Source organism: Anomaloglossus baeobatrachus, chromosome 5 (genome assembly GCF_048569485.1).
Source record: "Anomaloglossus baeobatrachus isolate aAnoBae1 chromosome 5, aAnoBae1.hap1, whole genome shotgun sequence".
NCBI lineage: Eukaryota > Metazoa > Chordata > Amphibia > Anura > Aromobatidae > Anomaloglossus > Anomaloglossus baeobatrachus.
Window position 1 is genome coordinate 548,436,927 of NC_134357.1, and position 26,779 is coordinate 548,463,705.

Sequence of the window (26,779 nt, forward strand, 5' to 3'; positions counted from 1 at the left end):
GAACTGGCAGCTCTGTCGTGCCGCTCACCTTTTATGGTTTTTCACCAGGACAAGGTTGTCCTGCGCCCGTCTCCGGAGTTCCTGCCGAAGGTGGTGTCTCCTTTTCACCTGAATGAGGAGATCGTGCTTCCATCTTTTTGTCCGGCACCCACTCACTCCTTGGAAAGGTCATTACACACTCTGGACTTAGTACGAGCGCTCAGGACTTACGTCTCGAGAACTGCGCCTTTCCGCAAATCAGACAACCTGTTCGTCCTGCCTGCTGGTTCCAAGAAGGGTATGCCGGCGTCCAAGGCTACCATTGCCAGATGGATCAGATCAGCCATTGCGGAGTCCTACCGAATCAGGGACAAGTCCCCTCCGAGGGGAGTAAGAGCCCATTCCACCCGGGCAGTTGGGGCGTCTTGGGCAGTCTTGGGCAATCAGACACCAGGCTTCAGCCGAGCAAGTCTGCAAAGCCGCAACGTGGTCCAGTCTTCATACCTTCACCAGGTTTTACAGGGTCCACACCCAGGCATCAGCAGATGCCTGCCTTGGGAGAAAGGTGTTGCAGACGGCCGTCGCACACCTCTAAAAAGGTAGTAAACATTTGTACAGAGCGTTCCCACAGAAGTTGTTGTTTGCTTTGGTTCTGTAGGACGGCTTATGTACCCACCCAGGGACTGCTTTTGGACGTAACATGGTCCTGTGTCCCCCAATGAAGGCGATAGAGTAAGAAGGATTTTTGTGTACTCACCGTAAAATCTCTTTCTCTGAGTCTTCATTGGGGGACACAGCACCCACCCTGTTTAGATTGTGAGGTCTTCATTTACCGGATGTTTCACGATGTTGTTTGCGGGTCACCTTTGTTTCCATCCGGCTACTGTATATTTACGTGCCCATAAGGCACTGTGTTTTTTTTCAACACACATTTTTCTCTTGTATTACATTGTTTAGTTATGGTTGTTCAAGGCTCTCCTACTACTGCTTTTACACAAAACTGGCATAGTACCGCCTCCGGCTCAGGGTGTACACTGCCAGGGATGAGCTAACTCTTTTTATGTTCACTTAGTGTCAGCCTCCTAGTCACAGCAGCATACACCCATGGTCCTGTGTCCCCCAATGAAGACTCGGAGAAAGAGATTTTACGGTGAGTACACAAAAATCCTTCTTTTCCAATGCATGCCTATGGATGCGGCACGATGCGGCAAAAAACACTGCCGCATGCGGGTGTTTGCACTGCGCATGCTCAGTAGCGTGCCGCAACCGGCAAAAACCGGACGGGCCGCATGTTAAAACTTATGCAAAGGATGCGTTTTTTTTCATAGGTTTTAGAGCCGGTTTTTGACGCACTGCTAAAACCGGATGTGTGAAAGCAGCCTTACTGGGGCAGGGGGCATTAACCCCTTCAGCTCTGAGTTTCTTGGTGTTTTTCTCTCACTAATTTCTATGAATCGTGAGGTTTTTGTTCCTTTTCCTCCGATAGATACAGACGCCCCAACTATGAGAGGACGGAAGTGAGGAAACCCGTCTACACTCAGGTAGGACTTTTTTCAGCATTTTATAACCTGTATGCCCATACGAATAGTATAGATAGGACAAATGTGGTCACAGATTCCCTTTAAAGAGAACCTGTCACCAGGTTTTTCCCCTATAAGCTGCGGCCACCACCCGTACCCCCTTACACACCACATTCCACAATACTGTATATAAGAGCCCAGGCCACGCTGCATAATGTGAAAAAGACCTTTTATTATGCTCACCAGCAGGGTAATCCGGTCTCATGGCTGTCACTGATCTTGTTCCGGCACCTCCTCTCTTCTTGCGATTGCCGTCCTTCCCTGCTCCGTGTGGTTGAGGTGTCCTGTATTATCCACACAGTGTCCACTGTTATCCTCCTGCGCACTTCTCTCTACTCTGCTAAGGGCAAATCAAAGTATTGTAGTGCTCATGTGCTGGCATTATTTGACCTTTACCCGCACCTTTGTATTACAGTACTTTGCTCTGCCCTTGGCAAGGCAGAGAGAAGTGTGCGTGCAAAGGAGGACACTGTGTGGATGACATAGGACACATCATCCACTCAAAAAAAGGAGGGAAGAGGCGCCTGATCAAGACCAGCAATGCCCATTGGACTGGACTGCCCCGCAGGTGATAAACACCTTTTATTATAATGTTATACAGATCAGTTTGGTCACTTACAATTGAGATCAAATTAGAGAACAATGTATGATCACTTGATTTTTCAGAAATAATGTAATCTACACTCATAAACATTTGAAGGTTTTTTGTAAGGGGTGCACCATGCCACTAGAATAGTGTTTTACAAAAGATCCAAAGTTTATCAACGTAAACCCTTTATTTTGCCCAAAATGTTATGATCCTAATTAGAGAACAGCAATGACTGTAGCACAGAGAAAGACTATAAATACATTTTCTGAAGGTAACAACAGTCACCAATCAGTAGGAAGTGTACAGGTCTTTGCTTTGAATGACCTCAGCACATCTGTGGCCACAGGACGTCACTAGTCTATTACACTGCTCTGGTGTGATTTCAGTCCACTCTTCTTCCAGTCTCTTCTACAGTTCTTTGACTGTTAAGGGTTTCTTGGCCATCACCAAGGATTTTCCAGAGGTTTTCTATTGGGTTTAGAGCGCAGGAATCTGTGCTGGACATTTAATTGTTTCAATGTTTTCTGTTTCAAGGAACTGCTTTACCCATTATGCTGTGTGACAGGGGTCATTGTTCTGCATGAAAATTGCTGGATGATTGAGTCATGAACACAAGTAAGGAACCATGTGTTGTTGAAGAAGGTTCTGATCCACACTTGCATTCACTCTGCCATGTAGCTGTATGAGAGGTCCAACTCCTGGTGTAGAAAACATTCCCCAAAAAATGACACTTCCTCAACCACCTTTCACTGACTTCTTAACACACTTTGAGTTCGGTGTTTCCCCAGTTTGTCAATTAACATAATGTTTCCCATTGGAGCCCAAATAAATTAAACTTGCTTTCATCACTAAAATGAACTGTGGACACTTCTCTGTCCACACAATATTCTCCTCACCAAAGGTGAGACTAGGCTTTTGATTCTTTCTGCAAATGAGAGCTTTCAGTCCAAATGCTCTTAAACATTGTGACACTGTATGACGAGACAGATCCTTATCCTGTTTAGTGCTGAACTGGCTAGCAATTCCAGCTGTAGTGTTGAAACGATTACTCATGGAGATTCTCCGCATTATCCTGTCTTGCATTTGTCTTTCGAAGGTGACCAGCATTCTTGGGGGACTTGAAAGAGTTTGTGATGTTGTAAAGATTCAATATTCACGAAATCACAGACTTGGAGCAACCAATTTTTCTTGCTATGGCTGATAGGGTCACTCAATTGACCTTCATCTAGACAACCTGCTGCTGGAGGGTTTCAGTCATTTGGAATGCCACACCATTTTTTTGCAAAGTCACTGCAAACTGGAAAGTTAGGCTGCCAGTTAAATATGGTTTGTCAGATAATTAAGGAAATTAGCCCCAGGTGCCAGATTAACACCAATAATTTGCAGGTATCTGAAAGTGTTCTCTAATTTTGATCAGTGTTCTTTTTCATTTATCTCATTTACATTTTTATTATGTGCTTTACATTAAATTTATGAAATAAGCTTAAAATACTGCTAGTTTACTCATGTTAGAATATAATTACACAATGACCTTAACATTTAGGAATTTGTGTTGTTCTCTGATTTTGATCTCCAGTGTATATACAGTATTATACAACACTATATATAACAGCTTACTGGTGGTGGCTGCAGTTTTTAAAGGGAACCTGTCTCCAGATTTGGCTATAAGCTGTGGCCACCACCAATGAGCCCTTATATAGAACATTCCAGAATACTGTATATAAGAGCCCAGGCCGCTCCGTATAACGTAAAAATCACGTCTATAATCGTCACTTAGGGTGTTGTCTGGTCCGATAAGCGTCGCTGCTTTCTGGATCCTCTCTGCGGTCTGGCGCTTCCTCTCTTCTGCGATCGCTATCCTGTATCGACCATGCCCAGTATGGATGATGTGTCCTACGTCATGCACACGAGCCGGTATTGCGGTCCTGTACAGGCACACTTTGATCTGCCCTGCTCAGGGCAGAGCAAAGTACTGTAATACGAAGGTGCGAGGAAAGGTGAAAGACTGACCGTGCATGCGCATTACAATACTTTGATCTGCTTCGAGAAGGCCAAATCAAAGTGCACCTGCTTAAGACTGCAATGCCTGCTTGTGTGGATGAAGTAGGACACGTCATCCATACTGGGCTGGGTCGAAGGAGGATGGCAATCGCAGCAGAGAGAAGGCACCGGATTGGAGTGCAGTGACACCCATCGGACAGAGAAATTGCTCAACATATTGTATGGTCCATTTTCTCTTGTTACCCTTGTAACATTTTTATGGGAAAAAGATATTTTTCCATTATCTTGGACCAACGTTTAAAATTCTGTGATCCACCTGTGGGTTCAAACTGCTAACCCCACCTAGAAAAATTCTGTGAGGGTCCTAGTTTCCAGAATGGAGTGACTTGTCTGAGGTTTCCAATGTTTAGGCACATCAGTTACTCGGCAAATGCGACATGGCAGCTGTTATTTATTTCAGCCAATTCTGCACTCCAAAAGTCAAATAGTGCTTCTTCCCTTCTGTGCCCTACAATGCACCCAAACAGTAAGTTCCACCAGATATGGGGTATCGGCGTACTCAAGAAAAATTGTACAACATATTGTATGGTCCATTTTCTTCTGTTACCCTTATGAATTGTAACATTTTAGACTGAAGCAATATTTTTCTTAGAAAAATTACAATTTTATTTTTTCCTTCTACATTTCTTTTTAATTCATGTTGAGCACCTAAATGATTAATACACTTCTTGGATGTGGTTTTAAGCAGTGTGGTTTGCAGTTTTTAAAATGATGTCAGTCTTGGGTATTTTCTGTCACCTAGGCCTCTCAATGTCACTTCAAATGTGATGTGGTCCCTAAACAAATGTTTTTGTTAATTTTCAACTTCCTAAAAAAAAAACAAAAAACAACCCCAAAACAATGTTTAAAAAAATTGTGCTGATGTAAAGTAGACACACGTTATTTATAGTTGACAATGTTATTTATGAACCACTTTTGTGTGACATAGCTCTGGTCATACTTAATTCATCACCATCATCAAATACAAATGTCACGAAAAAACAGTTGCAGAATCACTGGGTTCCATTGAAGCGTTCCAGAGTTATAACTTCAAAACGTGACACTGGTCAGAATTGTAAAATTTGGCCTGGTCATCATTATTATATTATTATTATTTATTATTATAGCACCATTTATTCCATGGCGCTTTACAAGTGAAAGAGGGTATACATACAACAATCATTAACAGTACAAGACAGACTGGTATAGGAGGAGAGAGGACCCTGCCCGCGAGGGCTCACAGTCTACAGGGAATGGGTGATGGTACAATAGGTGGTCATAAATTACAAAACTGGCTTCGTCATTATAAAATTCCATTCAATAAAGAGATGAAAATCGCAGCATAAAAAAACAAGAAAAAAATGCACTTAAATCGCCATAAAACATAAGTCGCTTAATTTACCTCATAGGAACAGAAAGTCTACATCACACACTCCCCAAATCCTCATCATGGGGAAATCATCCAGCACCATCACACCCGCACAGCGGAGTCCTGCATACACTGAGGAGCTGATCATGTGACCCCTGACTCCTCCCCTCCATGTGACATCATCACAGGTCCTGTAAGCACAGAGCAGCCATATATCTAGTGTGCGGCTCTGCAGGTGGAGGTATGTGGAGACTCCCCATTACTGGGGGCATTAACCCCTTCAGCTCAGACTTTCTTGGTGTTTTTCTCTTGCCGATTTCTATGAATCATGAGGTTTTTGTTCCTTTTTCACTGATAGATACAGACGCCCCAACTATGAGAGGCCGGAAGTGAGGAAACCCGTCTGCCCTCAGTCCATGGCCCTTTTCTGACCTCTCTCCTCGGCCCCTTTCCTGCCCTCAGTCCTCAGCCCCTTTCCTGCCCTCAGTCATCGGTACTGTGGCATTTATTGAGATACTAAAAAACTGGTGACAGGTTCCCTTTAAAGATCTTCCACTACTTCTGTGCCACCACTACTTTGGTCCCCGCCAGTTTCTGTATTCCCTTGTTAGTCCCTACGAATAACTCATCCCTACAGCCATTCAGTAGCTGAAGCAGTGGCCGACATAACCAGTGATTGGGCACGTGGAGGACATGTTTTATCAGCAATTCAACTTATGTTTCAGTCCATGCGAGACAAAGAGAATATACTGTATATATGTTTCCTCCTTTTATATTTTTACACCGGATTCTTTATGATTATACAGCTCATGGTTTTCCATTCAGGTCCCAACAATATTGGATCCTCTCAGTGGAGATCTATATAAAAGAATTTTCCTGTTTTACCTGTCAATGATGGATAGGAACAAGGACAAGATGGCGGAGAGGATATTACACCTCACCCTAGAGATCCTCTTCCGGCTTACTGGAGAGGTGAGAGATGCTGATGACGTCACATTACATCATTCTTATCTATGGGAATAACAGATGGACAGAACTGGAGAGGTGAGGACTCTGGAAATGTCTGTAATGAGATTAATTACTGTGTCTCCCCATAACCAGGATTACACAGTAGTGAAGAAGACCTCTAGTGAGCGCTGTCAGGCCCCTGTGTCTGAGGGATGGGGAAGACCCCTGAGCCTGATCACGGGGCCTCCACCTCACCCCCCGATACATGAGGACATCAATGACCAGAAGATCCTAGAACTCACCTACAAGATGATTGAGCTGCTGACTGGAGAGGTGACACTGCTGGGAATGCTGGGACATTATACAGTAACACTATGAAGGGATCGGGGGATGATGGTATCATTGTATGTATCAGGTTCCTAAAAGGTGTGAGGATGTTGCAGTCTATTTCTCCATGGAGGAGTGGGAGTATTTAGAAGGACACAAAGATCTGTATAAGGACGTCATGATGGAGGTTCCCCAGCCCCTCACATCACCAGGTAATAGGACTAAATACACACGGCCTATAATTATCTGTATGTAAAAAATGAGTTCAGTCCCTGTATGTGTTTCCTCCAGGTTTATCCAGTAAGAGGACAACACCAGAGAGAAGTCTCCATCCTCTTCTCCCACAGGACTGTAAACAAGAAGATCCCGATGTTCCTCAGGATCATCAGGTAGATGGAGTGAAGGTGACATGAAATCTCCCTATGATGTGTAGACGGCTGTGAAGGTCTTGTGCTCAGTCTTGTTTTATCCACCAGTATTATATGTGTTATACTTGTGTAATGAGAGCGGTGGAGATGGCAGGATTAGAGCTGATCATAGATGGGACTTCTCCATCTGTCTGTGACTTTTACAATATTTGTTTCAGGGTGAAGATCTGACCCATATTAATACTACAGAGACATATGTGAGGGGTGATGAGCGGAGGAAAGAGGAGATTCCTACATATGACTACCCAGGTGAGTAGTAAAGTAGTAACCACTGTTATGCCAATTGGCTGATTAACACAGCATGACCCTTGAACGACATTGATGCGAAGTCGATGGAGGGAATAATTGAGGCCACTACAGGTATGGAGTCAGCAATGATTACCAAACAGGGCGGTGCCGGGGGGGTTGGTCATATTTACTGAAAAGCTTTAGGGTATGTGCGCACGTTGCTTTTTACCTGCTTTTTACCTGCTTTTTTGCTGCTTTTTCTTCTGCGCTGTTTAATGCCAAAATGGATGTGTTCTTCTATTCAAGCAAAGTCTATGGGAATTTGGGTTTCTTGTTCACACTATGTTGTTCAAAATGCTGCCTTTTTGTGGCAGAACTTTGGTCAAAAACTCAGCTTTGCAGTGCAAAACCCAAATGGCAAAAACAATTGACATGTTGCTTCTTTGAAAAGCTGAGTTTTTGACCAAAGTTCTGCCACAAAAAGGCAGCATTTTGAACAACATAGTGTGAACAAGAAACCCAAATTCCCATAGACTTTGCTTGAATAGAAGAACACATCCATTTTGGCATTAAACAGCGCAGAAGAAAAAGCAGCAAAAAAGCAGGTAAAAAGCAGGTAAAAAGCAACGTGCGCACATACCCTCAACATGGAAGTTAGTACAACTTCAACATTGTTGGTTGTTATTCAAGACTTAGGCGGGCTTTGCACACTACGACATCGCAGCCCGATGCTGCGATGCCGAGTGCGATAGTGCCCGCCCCCGTCGCAGCAGCGATATGTGGTGATAGCTGGCGTAGCGAAAGTTATCGCTACGCCAGCTTCACACACACACTCACCTGCCGTGCGACGTCCCTGTGGCCGGCGACCCGCCTCCTTGTTAAGGGGGCGTGTCGTGTGGCGTCACTGCGACGTCACACGGCAGGCAGCCAATCAGAGCGGAGGGGCGGAGATGAGCAGGATGTAAACATCCTGCCCACCTCCTTCCTTCCGCATATCCTACTGAAGCTGCAGTGAGGCCGGTAGGAGACGTTCCTCGCTCCTGCGACTTCACACACAGCGATGTGTGATGCCGCAGGAGCGAGGAACAACATCGGACCGTCGCGTCAGCGTAATCATGGATTACGCCGACGCTGCACCGATGATACGATTACGACGCTTTTGCGCTCGTTAATCGTATCATCCAGCCTTTACACACTGCGATGTCGCATGCGATGCCGGAAGTGCGTCATTTTCAATTTGACCCCACCGACATCGCACCTGCGATGTCGCAGTGTGCAAAGTGCCCCTTACAGTGGTTGGTTCCTAAATCTTAACTGTGTGTGTTAATTGGTCCTTTGGGAAGGTGATGTAAATAGCAGGCAAAGTGATGCAAATGACGCGGTGTGTAGTCTTATAGTCCTTATCTTATCTTGCATATGTCTTAAGGTGGTGTCACACACAGCGACGGCGACAACAACGTCACTGGTAAGTCACCATTTTATGTGACGTAGCAGCAACGTCCCGTCACTGTCGCTGTGTGTGACATCCAGTAACAAGCTGGCCCCTGCTGTGAGGTCGCCGGTTGTTGCTGAATGTCCTGCTTAATTTTTTGGACGTTGCTCTCCTGCTGTGAAGCACACATCACTGTGTGTGTGACAGCGAGAGAGCGACGAACTGAAGCGACCAGGGAGCCGGCTTCTGGCAGCCTGCGGCAAGCTGTAACCAAGGTAAACATCGGGTAACCAAGCGAAGTGCTTCGCTGGTTACCAAATATTTACCTTAGTTACTAGCGTCCGCCGCTCTCAGGCTGCCAGTGCCGGCTCCCTGCACGCGTAGCCAGAGTACACATCGGGTAAATAAGCAAAGGTTTGCTTATTAACCCGATGTGTACTCTGGCTAGGAGTGCAGGGAGCCAGCGCTAAGCGATGTGCGCTGGTAACCAAGGTAAATATCGGGTAACCAGCGAAGGGCTTTGCTTGGTTACCCGATATTTACCTTAGTTACCAAGCGCAGCATCGCTTCCACGCGTACCTGCTGGCTGGGGGCTGGTCGCTGGTGAAATCTGCCTGTTTGACAGCTCACCAGCGACCATGTAACGATGCAGCATCGATCCTGATAAGGTCAGGTCGTCATCGTGATCGCTGCTGCGTCGCTACGTGTGATCCTAGCTTTAGTGGCTTCTTATGTAAATGTAAAGGCCCCTTTACACACTGCAACATTGCTAGCGATATCGCTGTAACGTCACCTGTTTTGTGACGTAATAGCGACCTCCCCAGCAACATTGCAGTGTGTGACACGCATCAGCGACCTGGCCCCCGCTGTGAGGTCGCTGATCGCTACAAATCGTTCAGGACTATTTTTTGGTCCTTTGTTTCCCGCTGCGTAGCATGCATCAGTGTGTTTGACACTGTTACGACATCGTTAGTGACTTAGAATTCAGCCCGTAGGCGTGCTATAGCGTTCCCTTTCCCGCCCCCTCTGATTGGTGGTAGCTGTTGCGTTTTGATTGGGCGGCTTTCACTGAAAAGAAGGCAACTTTTGTTTCAAAGCTACCTTGTTCCTGAGCGTGCTGGTTTGCGGATCATTAGAGAGTTCTCCAGTCTGCAATACTATAAAGCTCAGGAACAAAGGATATACAAGCGCGACTTTTGCCAATCTTTCCAAGCTCGGGGTCGCCAATAAGAACGCACTAGCGATCACCAATCGGAGCTGAGGGGGGCGTGTAAAAAAGGACACCTAGGTGGCTTCAGCGCCAAACACCACGCCCCTAACATAGGTGTGAGTCATCAAATAGCTGCTGTGTGACAGGTCCCCAACGACCAGCAAGGTTGTTCTGCAGGTCCGTATCGCTGCTGCGTCGTTGGCCAGATCTGCCTGTTTGACAGCTCACCAGCGACTGTTTAGAGACTTTCCAGCGATCCCGGCCAGGTCGGGATCGCTGGTGGGATCGCTAGAAAGTCTGTGTGTAAAGGGGCCTTAAGACTTAGAAAGTAATCTCTGTTTGTTTGAGTGTGCCAAGCGCAATCTTAAATTCAGAGATGTTCATAAGATGGTGTAATTAAATGTATTACGATATACCAATACCTTACAGTCATATTTTGACAATACAAACATTATAATATTCACAATAGAGTCCAAAATCTGATTATTTCCTTTACACAACTAAATGCAGAGAAGTCACAGATTCTTCTCATTCACCGGCTTTGGCTGCTTTATCGGTGGTGTAGTCCAGTCATAGACTACAATATTCTCTTCCACCTGGAACTGTTAATATTACTTTGGGCACTTAAAGCCCTTTTCAATAGCACTTATAACCTAGCATTAGAAGATGCTGACCCTTACATGCCCAGATCTGCAATCTACAAAGCCAAATGACAGGGTATTTACAATGTACTGACAGGTTAGAAAATCACTTGGAAAAAAAATATAATACACCTCCACACACTGCCCCTCTATATAATATCCCACACACACACTGCCCCTCTGTATAATATAACCCCACACAGTGCCCTCTGTATAAAATCCCCACACACACAGCCCCTCTGTATAAAATCCCCACACACACTGCCCCTCTGTATAAAATCCCCACACACACTGCCTCTCTGTATAAAATCCCCACACACACTGCCCCTCTGTATAAAATCCCCACACACTGCCCCTTTGTATAAAATCCCCACACACACTGCCCCTTTGTATAATATCCCCTACAAACCATCCCTCTGTATAATGTAACACCACACACTGCCTCTCTGTATAATATACACACAGTTCCTCTATATACTATCCCCACTCACGCTGCCCCTCTGTATAATACACCCCTACACTGCACCTCTGTAAAATACAACCCCACACTGCCTCTCTGTATAATATTTCCACACATACTGCCCTTCTGTTTACTATACCACACACAGTGCCCCGCTATATAATATCCCCCACGCTGCCCATCTGTAGAATATAACCCCACACACTGTCCTTCTGTATAATATCCCCCACACACTGTACTTTTCTATAATCTATAATATCCCACACACTGCCCCTCTGTATAATATCCCCCATACACTGCCCCTCTGTATAATATCCTCACACACTGCCCTTCTGTATAATATTCCCCCACACACTGTCCTGTCCCCTTGATATTTGTTTCTCAGACTATATGGTGGTGGTGGATATGGTAATTCTACCACTGAAATTTTGACTGACATTCATATATCTCTGACTGATCTGATTGACAGGCTGGGGTTCTCTCTATCTTGGTTTTTGTTTTTTGTTTTCTTTGTTTTGGGGGGGGTTGTGTGTTTATCTTTTAACTTTATGCTCTGTGTAATATTCCCACACACACTGTCCTTCTGTATATCTCCACAGGCTTCCCCTCTGTACAATATCAACCCACAAATTGCCCCTCTTTCTAATATCCCCTCACACACTGATCCTCTATATAATATCCCCTCAGACATTGCCCTTCTGTATAATATAACCCCACACCCTGCCCCTTTGTATAAAATCCCCACACACTGTTCCTCTGTATAATATCCCCCCACACACTGTCCCTCACTATAATATCCTCCACACACTGTCTTTCTGTATAATATTCCCACACACTGCTCCTGTGTATAATTGTATATCCCCCATACAGTGTCCCTCTGTATAATACACCTCCACACTGCCTCTCTGTATAGTATCCTCACACACACTGCCCCTCTGTATAATATACCCCACACCCTGCCCCTCTGTATAATATAACCACACAACCTGGCCCTCTGTATAATATTTGACACACAAACCGCCCCTCTGTATAAAAAACCCAACCCACTGTCTCTGTATTAAAACCCACTATACACTGCCATTCTGTAAAGTATCCTCCCATACTCTCTCTGTATAATATCACTCACACAATGCTCCTCTATATACTATTCCCCCACAAACTAATCCTCTGTATAATATCCTGCCCACACACTGCCCCTCTGTATATTATGCTGCCCACAAACTGACACTCTGTATAATACCCCTCACACACACTGTCCCTCTGTATATCCCCCCACACATTGCCCCTCTGTATAATATCCCCACAAACACTTCCCCTTTGTATAATATAACCCCACAACCTACGCCTCTGTATGACATCCACCCACACACTGCCCCTCTGTATGATATCCCCACACACCGCCCTTCTGTATAATATAATCCCACGATATAATCCCACACACTGTCCTTCTGTATAAAATCCTCCGTACACACTGCTCCTCTGTATAATATCCCCCACACACACTGCCCCTCTGTATTAAATCCCCCCACACACTGCTCCTCTATATAAAATTACCTCACACTGTGTCTCTATATCCCCCACATAACCACCCTTCTGCATAATATCCCACACACACTGCCTCATTGTATAATATCTCCAACTCACTGCCTCTCTATATAATATCCCCAACTCACTGCCCCTCTGTATGATGTCCCCCACACACACTGCCTCTCTGTATAATCAGAGGGCGACTAGCAGCGTCTGACGTCACTGATTATGTCACACTCACACGGCCTGCTCCCTCTGCTGTGGACACTTTAGGCTGCATGAGTGTGTGCCACCACATGACTATTTGCATGCAACACACCCTTACATGCAAATTAGCCTTTCTGGTGGCACCAGTGGCAGTGAGGGGCCGAGTAGTGTGCGCCATCCACTATCTGCAGTTATCTTGCTTTGACTGGGGGCCAGGCCCCCTCTTCATCGGGCCCCATACACCAGTAAGGGCAGTAATGTCCTGATGGCGGCCCTGATCATATTTGCCTACACAACATTTTTTGGTTACTTTTTATTCCAATAAGGAAGATGTAATAAACGAATAGTTGTACTTCATACTCTATTGGTTGATGCTATGAGGTCTTCAGTTAGACTGTGAACTATCACTATCTTGGTGGATAATTAAATTTTACTATATAACTTGTTATTTCTATGGCCATTTTGAGTTCAAATGTTAAAATACCCCTTAAATTTTGTATTCTATATTAAAAAATAATAATTGATTTTGTTCTTGGCAGATGACTCTACCAGGAGATCAGAGGGACAACTGACATCTTCAATTTTTAAATCAGATGACCTTGAAATCATACAGCATACAATTGAAGTGAATTCTTTTATTCCAGATATCCCATCCTCCTTTCACAGTAAATGTCAATCATTTGATCCTTTGAAACAGGTCCTAGCTTCTGATTCATTACAGATTACTAAGAAAAATAAAAGTCACAAAAGAGGCATTAAAATATTACCTGAACTAAAAGCAAAGAAGCTGATTTCACATTCAGAATCTGAAAATAATTTTTCCCTCAAAACATCTTTTGTTAAACATCAAAAAAATAACACTGTGGAGATGAGATTTTCTTGTTCCAAATGTTGGAGATATTTTAACCGTAAAACAGATCTTGATAGGCATGAGAAAAGTCATACTGCAGAGAAGCCACATCCATGCTCAGAATGTGGAAAATGTTTTCATTCTAAATGGACTCTTGCTATTCATCAGAGAACTCACACAGGTGAGAAGCCTTTTTCATGTTCAGAATGTGGAGACTGTTTTGTACAGAAAACACACCTTGCTAAACATCAGAGAACTCATACAGGGGAGAAGCCTTTTTCATGTTCAGAATGTGGGAAATGTTTTGTACTGAAATCACTGCTTGTTACACATCAGAAAACTCACACAGGGGAGAAGCCATATTCATGTTCAGAATGTGGAAAATGTTTTTTAAATAAATCACACCTTGTTAGACACCAGAGAAGTCACACAGGGGTGAAGCCATATTCATGTTCAGAATGTGGGAAACATTTTAATTTGAAATCGACTCTTGTTAGTCACCAGAGAATTCACACAGGTGAGAAGCCTTTTTCATGTTTAGAATGTGGGAAATGTTTTGTGCAGAAATCATATCTTGTTAAACATCAGAGAGCCCACACAGGGGAGAAGCCATATTCATGTTCAGAATGTGGGAAATGTTTTGTACAGAAACCATATCTCATTAAACATCAGAGAGCCCACACAGGGGAGAAGCCTTTTTCATGTTCAGAATGTGGGAAATGTTTTAATTGGCAATCAAATCTTGTTATACACCAGAGAACTCACACAGGAGAGAAGCCCTTTTCGTGTTCATACTGTGGGAAATGTTGGGCAGATAAATCAAATCTTGTTACACACCAGAGAACTCACATAGGGGCGAAGGCTTTTTCCTGTTCAGAATGTGGGAAATGTTTTAATCATCACTCAAATCTTGTTTTGCACAAGAGAACTCACACGGGAGAGAAGCCCTTTTCTTGTTCAGAATGTGGGAAATGTTGGGCAGATAAATCAAATCTTGCTACACACCAAAGAATTCACAAAGGGGAGAAGCCTTTTTCCTGTTCAGAATGTGGGAAAACGTTTAACCAAAAATGCCACTTTCTTAGACATCAAAATTCCCACACAGAAGTTAGCCATTATAATTCCTAGAATGTGAAAAATAAATTACTTGAAAATCATATTTTGTTGATCAATCAAAAGTAACTACGACGGGGAGAAACTATATATGTTATTAACAAATTGTAAAAAAAAAAAACCCCACATAATAGACAGTCGTATAATTAAATGAAAAATGGAAATTACTTATAAACTTATTGCATTTTTTTTTTTTAAAGATAAGGCCATGTGCACACGTTGAGTCTTTGGTGTCTTTCTTACCTCAGTTACATAGTTACATAGGATGAAAAAAGACCTAGGTCCATCTAGTTCAACCTTCCTCAGTGTTTGTAGCGAAAACAAGGAGTGAAACGGTCAGAGGAAAAGTATAATAGAAATACGTGCACCATTTCAGCATAAATACTGATGTAAAAAACTCGCCAAACGTTCAACGTGTGCAGGTGACAAAAGATGCAATTTTAAGAAGGAAAAAAAATCTTGCTAAGTGTGTCTTATAGTCGAGATGTAACTTCCTGATATGGAGGAGACAGTGTCCTTCCCGATCTCTGAGAGAACTGTTCTCTTCTCCTGCCCCACACTGATCTATGAGATTGGTGCAGAGCAGGAGAGGAAGCTACTGGTGCCTGCACAGAGGCTGCACGTCCTGAGTGAGCAGCTGAAGAACCTTCTACTTGACTAGCTCCAGGACATTTCACATCACTTGGAAGGAACTGCAAAATGAGGTGATGTATACACAGTGCATGTGTATGCAAATGTGCATATGTAGCGAAGCTGTGTGTATATGAATATGCATCTATAGCAGAGATGTGTAGGTAGAGAAATTTGCATATGTAGCAGACCTGTGTGTGCATGTAAATGTGTGTATGTAGCAGAGCTGTGTGTATGTAAGGGTGCGCTCACACTACTGTAGAGCATCTGATGCGATATGCAAATGACACTAGGCTCAATCTCTGTTCCTAGCGTGAGCCGAGTGTTATTCTACTGTGCTCTGATTCCCTCACATGCCATTATTGGAGCACAGGTGCAGAGAAGAGGGACACATTATTCCTTTCATCTTCTCCATTGTCTGTTTCTGTGTATATCGGACTGAACTCGGATGGCATTTGAGTGCAGGCCAATGTTTCACATGCACCCATAGATTTCTATGGGTGTCTGTGATCTGAGATACGCTGCCAATCATAGCGTGCATACATTTTTTTTTTTTTTTCTCATGTCGAATCGGCATGAGACGAAAATCGCTGATAGGCACTATTCCATAGTATAACATTGGGTCAAGTGCTATATGATAAAACCTCGGAAAGCACCCGGCTGATTTATGCCCTGGCAATACGCCAGTGTTAACGCATCCTAAATGTGAAATGTTTCAGAGCTGTGTGTCTGTAAATATGCAGATGTAGCAGAAATGAGTGTGTATGTACTGTCTATGCAGCAGTGTTGTGTGTAAATATCTGTGGTGTGAGAATTAAGATGCAAGATATACTGTAGATATGAGATGTTTATTTACATATTTTGTGAATGGCTGATTTTTTTCGTTTAAGTTGGAATGTAAAGGGGTTGGGGGATGCTACTAAACGTACAGCTGCATTAAGTTATGTGAAGAAAATTGCTCCCCCCATTACATGTGTAGAGTAGTCACATATGATATAGACCCATCTCCCTTCTTACTGTTGACGTTAAAATTATAGCGAAGGTCCTTTCAAATTGACTTGCAAAGGTCATCTCCACTACTATTCACCAGGATCAGTCTGGTTTTATGCTGAGGAGATCAACGGCAACTAATATACATAGGCTATTTATGAATCTGCAGGAGCTGGTCGATAACTCTGGATATAAAGTCACATGCTTCTTAGATGCGGCAAAAGCCTTCGATAGTGTGGAATGGAGGTTTCTCTTGGTGGTATTGGGAGTGTTTGGTATGGGCACGCGTCTCACAGATTGGATACACCTGTTATATACTAACCCTATGGCCAGGATTCGGGTAAATGGGTCATTTTCTGATTCTTTTGCACTAGAAAGGGGAACGAGGCAGGGGTAACCCCAGTCACCCCTCCTCTTTGCACTAGTGCTAGAACCATTAGCAATTTTATTGTGGCATAATGTGGGGGTAGAAGGGTTTAAGAGAGGACTTTTGGAAGATAAGGTAGCATTGTGGACAATATCTCACTTTTTCTAACAATTGCCTCTTCCTTTCTGCCTAGGGCAATGGATGTGATCCAATCCTTTGGGGAATATTCAGGGCTGTCCATTAACTGGTCAAAGTCAGTCCTTATGCTGTTAGACGAGAGAGTGGGGGAAGAGGCTTCTTTGAACACCTCATGTCTACAAAAAGTGTAAATGGTTAATTATCTGGGGATCAGGGTGTCTAGTAATCCTCTGGATTAAGCCCAATAATAAATTTGCAGAGAAATATGGGGTCTGGTTTGAACTAGCATTGTCAGTGATAGGAAGAGCAAATTTGATTTAAATGATCTGGATGCCACAGCTGCTATATCTCTTGCATAACTCTACGGTGTGGGTGCTTTCTATGGTGTTAATAAAATATTTAGATTTCTGATGTGGAACGGTGGGACGGCTCATATCAAACTAGAAAAATTATAAAGAGGAGATGGTCTAGCTGTTCCTAACCCCTGGGTGTACTTCTTTTGCGGCGCAGGCTCAATATGTTATCAGATCAGAGGGGGATGGTGCAAACCCATTGAAATCTCTGTTGCAAAAGACAGTTAATAGTCTATCGCTTTATGAAGCCCTGGAAGTGAATAAATTTATAATCGCAGCTTTGAGATATCCTACAGTTTCACTGATGCATAGAGTGTGGTGGACGATCAAGGAGTTATTTCTTTTGTTTTACTCACATATATAGCGCTACTAATTTCACAGTGCTTTACAGATGTGATCATCACTGTCTCCATTGGGGCTGACAATCTAAATTCCCAATCAGTATGTCTTTGGAGCGTGGGAGGAAACCAGAAAATTCGAAGCAAACACGGCGACAACATACAAACTCCTTGCAGATGTTGTCCTTGGTGGGATTTGAACCCAGAACCCCAGCGATAAGAGCATGCAGTGCTAACCACTGAACCATTGTAATACCAAATAGTTTCAAGAAATAAAGGGATGCACACAATACATATCTATATGGGAATTTCTGCGTAGTCTGGTTGGCTTTGATAATTGGAAGAGAAAGGGAGTTAGAATTTGTCATTTAGTCTCCCAATAACTTATTTAAGAACTTTTCTGAACCGCAGGGGGAAGATAGTCTCGATTGTAAAGATTTCAATAAATATCACCAAGTGCGGAACGCATTTAAGGCGATTTCACGAGGGAGGCTCCTGTTGGTATTAGGCAAAATAAAGTTATTCAGTTGATTGGTGACTCATCTGGTTCATCGGGGATAATATTGGCATTGGTAGTAGATAATGATTGTAGATGTAGTATGGAGAGGTGAGGAAGGACGATGGGCAGAAACTTTGGAGAGAGTTCCCCAACTTACTCTCAGTGAAGCACATAGACTTTCCCAATTATACATAACACGTATAGAACACATTAGAGAGAAGGGATGCGAGGTGTCCTAGATGTGGGATGGAAGCAGCAAACTTGGTTCACATGCTGTGGTCTTGTGTAGAGCTGGAGAGATACTGGCGCAAAGTAACGGACCTGATAAAGATAGAGTCTTCAAGATAGTTATTGAGAAATCCCCTTTGGTCTGTGTATTGGGCTGTGGAAGATATTACGATTATCGAGGCAGGCAAGGTGGCTGTAGCAAGAATGCTATATCTGGTGCGAAAGCTGATAGCACAGCATTGGATGGATGCTTAAGGTGCGACTAAAGAGGAGCATGTTAATAAAGTTAACTGGTTTAAAAATTTGGAGAAAGGTATTTATAAAAAAAAAAGTGGGACTATTAACAAATTTGATCCACTGTTGACAGCCTGGATAGATGAATCCGGCCTAGTGTCTAGACAGTTGGCTAGGTTTAGACTGGGATTGATCTGAGGATAATCTATGAAGGGAGAGGAACTTTGACCTTGGGAGAAGCCTACTAGGGATTAGCAGGACTCTGGACTAAGTTCATGTTTAGAACAGGTCAAAATGCTTATGATATGACTATTGTTTGCTGTTCAAATCACAATTTTTTTATGTTTTTTTCTCATTCCTTCCAATTTTACTCCATTTAACTTGGTCCTTGTGATATTTCTCTTGTTTTGTATCTGTGTTACTGGCACTTGTTATAAAAACCTAAATAAAAAAAACTTAAAAAAATAAATATGTAAATTGCTCATTAATATCTGTACTGTGAAGCTATGTGTAATAAAACCCCTGGTGCAGAGAAATACTGACCATAAAAGTATTACTTCTCTATTCCACCCTAGTGCCTAAAAAATGGTCACTCCTCCTATTTAGACCTCAAGGGAAGATTTAATTAGTAGAAAAAATGTTTTTCCTTTTTTCTGCTATCTAAACCTGGGGTGTGCCTTATGGTAAGGTGTGTCTACGTCCACATGCGCACAATGAGTATTTAGTGCAATTTTTACCTCAGCATTTGTAGCCAAAGCCAGCAATCGGGAAAAAATACAAAAGTGGTGCCCGTATTTCTATGATACTTTTCCTCTAATTGTTTTGCCTTTATAAATACTAAGGTAAAATGTCACCAAACACTCAATGTATGCACGTTGCCTTTTAGTAGGAAATATATGGTATATTAGAAATAAAAATATATGCGGTTACTAATATGTTTCATTCAATAAGCAATGTGCAGAGAATATTTCACATGGTTATACACTCATATATACAGTAGTGACCAAAAGTTTTCCATTTTGTTTTAAAACTGTGATTACTTTTGTCTGGTTGTTGTGCCATTTTCCTGGTCATTTTGGTAAATCAGAAGCAAGTCTTTATCATGGCTGAGTATCAAAATTGTGTGGGGCGGGGGGCGCACGCCATTTTGTTTTTAAATTTATTTAAATAACTTTTTTTTTAAAAAAAGTTGCATGGGGTCCCTCCTAAAGGCTGCGTTACACGCAGCGATATATCGTGCGATCGCATGAGCAATCTCTCCCGCCCCTGTCGTTTGTGCGTCACGGGCAATTCGTTGCCCGTGGCGCACAATATCGTTAACCCCCGTCACACGTACTTACCTCCCTAACGACGTCTCTGTGGGCGGCAAACATCCTCTTCCTGAAGGGGGTGGGACGTTCAGCGTCACAGCGACGTCACACAGCGGATGTCCAATAGAAGCAGAGGGGTGGAGATGAGCGGAACGAACATCCCGCCCACCTCCTTCCTTCCTCATTGTCGGCGGGACGCAGGTAAGCTGTGTTCGTGGTTCCCGGGGTGTCACACGTAGCGATGTGTGCTGCCTCAGGAACGACAAACAACCGGCGCGCAGAAGGAGGTACGACATTATGAAAATAAACGACGTGTCAACGAGCAACGATAAGGTGAGAATGTTTGCTCGTTAACAGTCGTTCGGAGGTGTCACACGGTACAACATCTCTAACGACGCCGGATGTGCGTCACAAATTCCGTGACCCCGACGACATATCATTAGATATATCGTAGCATGTGACGGGGCCTTTAGGCTACTTTCACACAATGTTTTTTTGCCGTCAGACACAATCCAGTTTATTTTAGGCAATGTTGCCATGCCATTATAATTAGTAATTCGTGTTCGGATTATTTGTAACGAATCCAAAAGTGCTATTCTGGTATTTGTGACTAATAACGAACCAAATGCAAGTCAACGGGAAACTCAAGCATTTTTCTTGCGGTGACGAATACTAGAATAGCACTCGGGCATTCGGTAAACATTATCTGATCACGAATAATTACTATTCACCTATCTCTAATTATGATGAGAACTGATCCCTCGCTATAGTCTGAAAAGAGACAAAAAAAAGAAAAAAAAATACCCGTTAGAAATATTTCAGGTCTCAGCTACAATCATCTAAAACCAGCCATATATAAACTTAAACAAACATTGTGCAAGAATCAATGAATTTGCATTACAGTCAGGTAGTGTAAGTCATGCCGCATTAAAGAAAAAAAAAACTTTTTGTGAAATTCTTTGTGTAATAAAGATATCATTACAAGTTTTATATTTCATGTAGATTCCTGAAACTATGTATGTGGCAAAGAACCCATTATGGACATAGACTTATTACTTAGATCAGTAGCGTAGCAGAGGGTGCGGCCCTGTGCTCAGGGGGCCCAGCTCTGGGGGCCCCACCCCACCTGAAGCTGCACCCACCCGGAGTTACCGTTAACTACATCATGCATGCCGATATAGTTTACCTCTGCAGTAGTGCTGGGGAGTCACGATCTCCCTTCATTGCTGCTGATGAAAGCGCACACGCAGGACGTCAGAATACAAGCGTGGTTACGTCATCACAAAGCGCCGGGACTCTGCTCTGTTGTGCGTGCAATGACCTGCACGGCTAAGACCTGCTGGATCAGGTGAGTATATGTTTTTTTTTTTTTTTTTTTTTTAAACGCAGAATGGGGGACATGTATACCAAGGCTGGGGGCCCATAAACCAGCATGAGGTCAAGGCTGGGAGACCATATATACCAGCTCATGGCACAGGCTGGAGGCCCATATCCATCAGGTTGGGGGCCCATATACACCAGGATGTGACCCGGGCTGGGGGCTCACATATACTAGCATGGGACCCAGGCTGAGGGCCCATATACACCAGAATGGAGCCCAGGCAGTGGGCCTATACAGTTAGGTCCAGAAATATTTGGACAGTGACACAATTTTCGCGAGTTGGGCTCTGCATGCCACCACATTGGATTTGAAATGAAACCTCTACAACAGAATTCAAGTGCAGATTGTAACGTTTAATTTGAAGGTTTGAACAAAAATATCTGATAGAAATTGTAGGAATTGTACACATTTCTTTACAAACACTCCACATTTTAGGAGGTCAAAAGTAATTGGACAAATAAACCAAACCCAAAAAAAAATTTTTATTTTCAATATTTTGTTGCGAATCCTTTGGAGGCAATCACTGCCTTAAGTCTGGAACCCATGGACATCACCAAACGCTGGGTTTCCTCCTTCTTAATGCTTTGCCAGGCCTTTACAGCCGCAGCCTTCAGGTCTTGCTTGTTTGTGGGTCTTTCCGTCTTAAGTCTGGATTTGAGCAAGTAAAATGCATGCTCAATTGGGTTAAGATCTGGTGATTGACTTGTCCATTGCAGAATGTTCCACTTTTTTGCACTCATGAACTCCTGGGTAGCTTTGGCTGTATGCTTGGGGTCATTGTCCATCTGTACTATGAAGCGCCGTCCGATCAACTTTGCGGCATTTGGCTGAATCTGGCCTGAAAGTATATCCTGGTACACTTCAGAATTCATTCGGCTGCTCTTGTCTGCTGTTATGTCATCAATAAACACAAGTGACCCAGTGCCATTGAAAGCCATGCATGCCCATGCCATCACGTTGCCTCCACCATGTTTTACAGAGGATGTGGTGTGCCTTGGATCATGTGCCGTTCCCTTTCTTCTCCAAACTTTTTTCTTCCCATCATTCTGGTACAGGTTGATCTTGGTCTCATCTGTCCATAGAATACTTTTCCAGAACTGAGCTGGCTTCATGAGGTGTTTTTCAGCAAATTTAACTCTGGCCTGTCTATTTTTGGAATTGATGAATGGTTTGCATCTAGATGTGAACCCTTTGTATTTACTTTCATGGAGTCCTCTCTTTACTGTTGACTTAGAGACAGATACACCTACTTCACTGAGAGTGTTCTGGACTTCAGTTGATGTTGTGAACGGGTTCTTCTTCACCAAAGAAAGTATGCGGCGATCATCCACCACTGTTGTCATCCGTGGACGCCCAGGCCTTTTTGAGTTCCCAAGCTCACCAGTCAATTCCTTTTTTCTCAGAATGTACCCGTCTGTTGATTTTGCTACTCCAAGCATGTCTGCTATCTCTCTGATGGATTTTTTCTTTTTTTTCAGCCTCAGGAAGTTCTGCTTCACCTCAATTGAGAGTTCCTTAGACCGCATGTTATCTGGTCACAGCAACAGCTTCCAAATGCAAAACCACACACCTGTAATCAACCCCAGACCTTTTAACTACTTCATTGATTACAGGTTAACGAGGGAGACGCCTTCAGAGTTAATTGCAGCCCTTAGAGTCCCTTGTCCAATTCCTTTTGGTCCCTTGAAAAAGAGGAGGCTATGCATTACAGAGCTATGATTCCTAAACCCTTTCTCCGATTTGGATGTGAAAACTCTCATATTGCAGCTGGGAGTGTGCACTTTCAGCCCATATTATATATATAATTGTATTTCTGAACATATTTTTGTAAACAGCTAAAATAACAAAACTTGTGTCACTGTCCAAATGTTTCTGGACCTAACTGTATATACCAGCATGAGGCCCAGGTTCGGGGCCCATATATACCAGCATGGGGCCTAAAGTGGGAGCCCCTATATATACTAGTGTGGCTCCCCTGAGGCTTCAGTCGCCACAGAGGTACTGCATCTCAGCCAGAGATGTGGTGCTCCATCCTGGGTAAGGCAGAGGTCATCCACCGGTAGACACGCTCACTCAGCAACACCTCATCAGACCATGGTAAGGGCTTGGTGAACCCGAGGCCAGGCTGGTGGGTGGAGTCTAGTCAGTGGGAGCAGACTGTAGGAAGTCAGACAGTTGGAAGGAGCAGTGAAGACCTGTGGTCTGGAGCTGGTGCAGCTCTACAAGTGAGAAGGGGTCCTAGAGCCCCTAGGACGTGCGCTATACTCCCATGGCCTTTGCCCACATATGACATATTGGAGTGGAGGGACTTGGCCGCAGATGGGGATCCAGTCCCTAGACTAGAGGAGAAGAACAATCATGCTCATCTAGTAAAACAGGAGGCTAAGGACACATCTAGTATTGAAGCCAACTCCGCACATGAATCCGATTGAAGGTGACCCCATAGGGCCAAGGGATAGAGCTTCAAGCCACTCTACAGGGTCCGCAGACACCGACTCAGGGCACTGTGTGCGTAGGTGCAGACAGGTGGGTGAGAAGTCAGTGCAGGAAGACGACCAGGGAAGGAACATTATAAGGGTGCACCGGTCTTGACCTTCAAACTACCCGGGATCAACTGGAGCCCATCACAGTGAAACCCAGCACTCCAAAGACAGTCACTGACTAGTCGTGTTAGCTTGGAACCTGCTACAGTGAGTAAAAACCTTGAGACTGCTTCCCTGTGTCATTCCGTTATTCGCCTGCACCCCACCATCACCTACTACTACTCCAAACCGCCCTGAGGCCCAGCTCTACCAGTGGAGAGCTATACCAACTAAGCTCCGTCACCATCTGCCCCCGGGGTCCCATCCTGCAGCGTCGGCTGTTGTGAATACATTTGGACTAGGTTCCAGTTTGGGGCTCCCTCTTGTGGTCAGTGCTGGTAGTGAAGTTGACTTGCTGAATAGAAACAAGACAGCTGAAAATGATTGGCAATCGGGTTGTTCTGACTGGGCCTATATAACTGAGTAGTGTTCTCTTGTTCCTGGCCGGTGCTCAATGTTGTTTCCTGTGTTGTTAGGACATTCTGAAGCCAGCCCTTCCTTCTGTGTCTACCAGAATTCCTTTCAGATAAGTTTGGTCTTTTTACCTCTGCTGGTGGTTTCCTATTTTGTTTGGGTGGAGTTCTGGGTGGAGTTGGATCATTCCCTGCTGGGAATGTCTGTGTGTACCTTGCTCCATATTCTGCTATGTATTTTGTTTTGTCATGCTTGGTACTAATTTCAGTCCCTCCACTATATTAGTGTTTTGTTTGGTATCCAGTAACACCTGACTACTGATATAGTGGGGGAGAGTCCGTGTGCGCTCAGTAGTTTTCCATATCAGGTGTTTTGGTTCTTTTTCTAGGGTACAGCATGGCTGCAGACAGTGCTCTTTTCTGTCTTTTCCTACTTAGATAGTTTGGGCCTCATCTTTCCTGAATCTGTTTTCTACCTGTGTATTGTGTTTTCCTACATCACCGTCATCTTTATATTTGGGGCCTATCTATATCATCGGGGACTGCTCCGAGGCAGATTAGCCTTTGCTGTATTTCTCTCTGTAGGAATAATTAGTTCTCCGGCTGTGTCGAGGGAACCAGGTCATCATAGGCACGTCCCACGGCTACTTCTAGTTGTGTGTTAGTGTTAGGTCTGCAGTTCGCTGAGATTCCAACCACTCTGGTAACATTCTGGGTTTCCTAGTTGTTTTTTTTGTCCTATTTCTGATCCTCCTCGGTCACTGAATCATAACAGTCGGCTATCTCTGGCCCAGTACCACAGGTGGAGTCACAAACTATTATCCCCACTATCTCCCCTTTTTACTGACACCGCCGAGGTCACGGAACCGGGCCTTGCCACCGCAGCATCCCAGAAACAGAACCGCAGCCTGGTAACTAGTAACCCCAGGCCCCGGTGCGGGCATCTCACTAACGTGAGGCCCAGGCTGGGGTCCATATACACCAGAATATATGCACCCTCTTCAATGCAAAGTATGAGATCTGATCTGGCTGTATGAGAGACTAAGACGGGGTCTAAGGGGGAATCTTTTCTCCTTGCGACGAATGACATCATTTCAGCATGCCAGTGGTGGAAGTAGACGAACTCTAGTGCCACACTGGAATGTAAGAGCACTCACTTATTAGCAAGATTTTTTTCTTGTTAAAAGTGTGTCTTATGGGGTCATGGCCTGAGCGGCATGTGAAGAATCTTGCCCAGCCGAGTGAATATTTCTACTTAACTGCCTCCTCGGTGCGATGACTCACCCAGGATCTCGTAGCGTGGATATAAGGCCGAAGACATCATGACCTGAGGACGGAGGAGTGAAAAGGAAGCACTGGACCGCGAGGCGTCTCTCTCCAATATCGTGCTGCAGCCTGGAGCCGCGGGATAGAGCAGGGCGCCCGATGCTGCTGCCCGCCTCTTCAGATTCGCAGACACCCTGCCTGAGATCTCTTCTCTCACCTGCCAATGCAAGGAGGAACAGCGGATGCTGGGACCAGACCCGCCAGAAGAGGAGGTGCGGCTGGAACCTGTGAGTAAAACAGCAGGCGCCTGCACTGAAGAGTGGTGGGACATTACCTAGCAGTACTCTGTGAGGGCACACCCTGAGGCTGCTTGAGGCATCTGAGCCAACCATCAGTGGTGTGTTGTTCACCATGAATATGCAGATGGAAGGTATAAAAGCAGACATCTCTTGTATCAAGCAGGAGCTGCAGGGGCTTAATGTGCGGGTGAAGGCCCTGGAGGAACATGTTAGCTCTACAGACGAAGAGAAAAAAATCCCCCCTTTGGTTCGGGGCCTTGGCGGAGCAATTCACAATATCCCATTGCTCAGGACTAAGGTGGATGATCTGGAGAACAGGTCCCGTAGTAGTGACCCCCGCCTGGTGGGAATCCCAGAGAAAGCAGAGGGCAACAACCCAGTAGCCTTTTTAAATGTGGCTCCCAAAACCCTGGGTAAAGACCTTTTTTTTTTTTTTCTTTTCCCTCCATGATTGAGTGTGCACACAGGTTCCCCACCAGGCCCCCACCACCAGGGACGCTCCTCGTTCTATACTCCTCAAGCTACTACATTTCAGAGATAGGGACACTGCCCTGCGCAGGACCTGACAGTTTACAGATCTGGCTACTGACGGCAACAAGATTATGTTGTTCATGGATTTTTCAGCCAAAATCCAGCAGAGGAGAGTACAATTTATTAGAGACAAAAAACAATTGAGACAGTTGAAAATTTTCTATTCAATGATGTACCCTACCAGATTACGAGTGGTGGCAGATAGTGGGATGCATTTTTTTGATTCCCCAAAGGATGGGGCAGCATGGATAGTGGTTTGCGCCCAGCCGTGGATTATATTCTTAACCTAGAA

At 44.2% G+C, this 26,779-nt stretch overlaps 1 protein-coding gene across 1 annotated transcript in view; it reads left to right on the forward strand.

Moving 5' to 3' along the window:
• The first annotated feature begins 1,378 nt into the window (after positions 1-1,378).
• Positions 1,379-26,779, forward strand: part of LOC142312962 (uncharacterized) — a 126,069-nt gene continuing 100,668 nt past the window's right edge. The window contains exons 1-7 of the mRNA XM_075351950.1: positions 1,379-1,520; positions 6,383-6,529; positions 6,659-6,838; positions 6,921-7,044; positions 7,124-7,221; positions 7,419-7,509; positions 13,505-14,939. Coding sequence (XP_075208065.1) covers positions 6,449-6,529; positions 6,659-6,838; positions 6,921-7,044; positions 7,124-7,221; positions 7,419-7,509; positions 13,505-14,939 — 2,009 coding nt within the window. The 5' untranslated portion in view covers positions 1,379-1,520; positions 6,383-6,448. The remainder of the gene's footprint in view (positions 1,521-6,382; positions 6,530-6,658; positions 6,839-6,920; positions 7,045-7,123; positions 7,222-7,418; positions 7,510-13,504; positions 14,940-26,779) is intronic.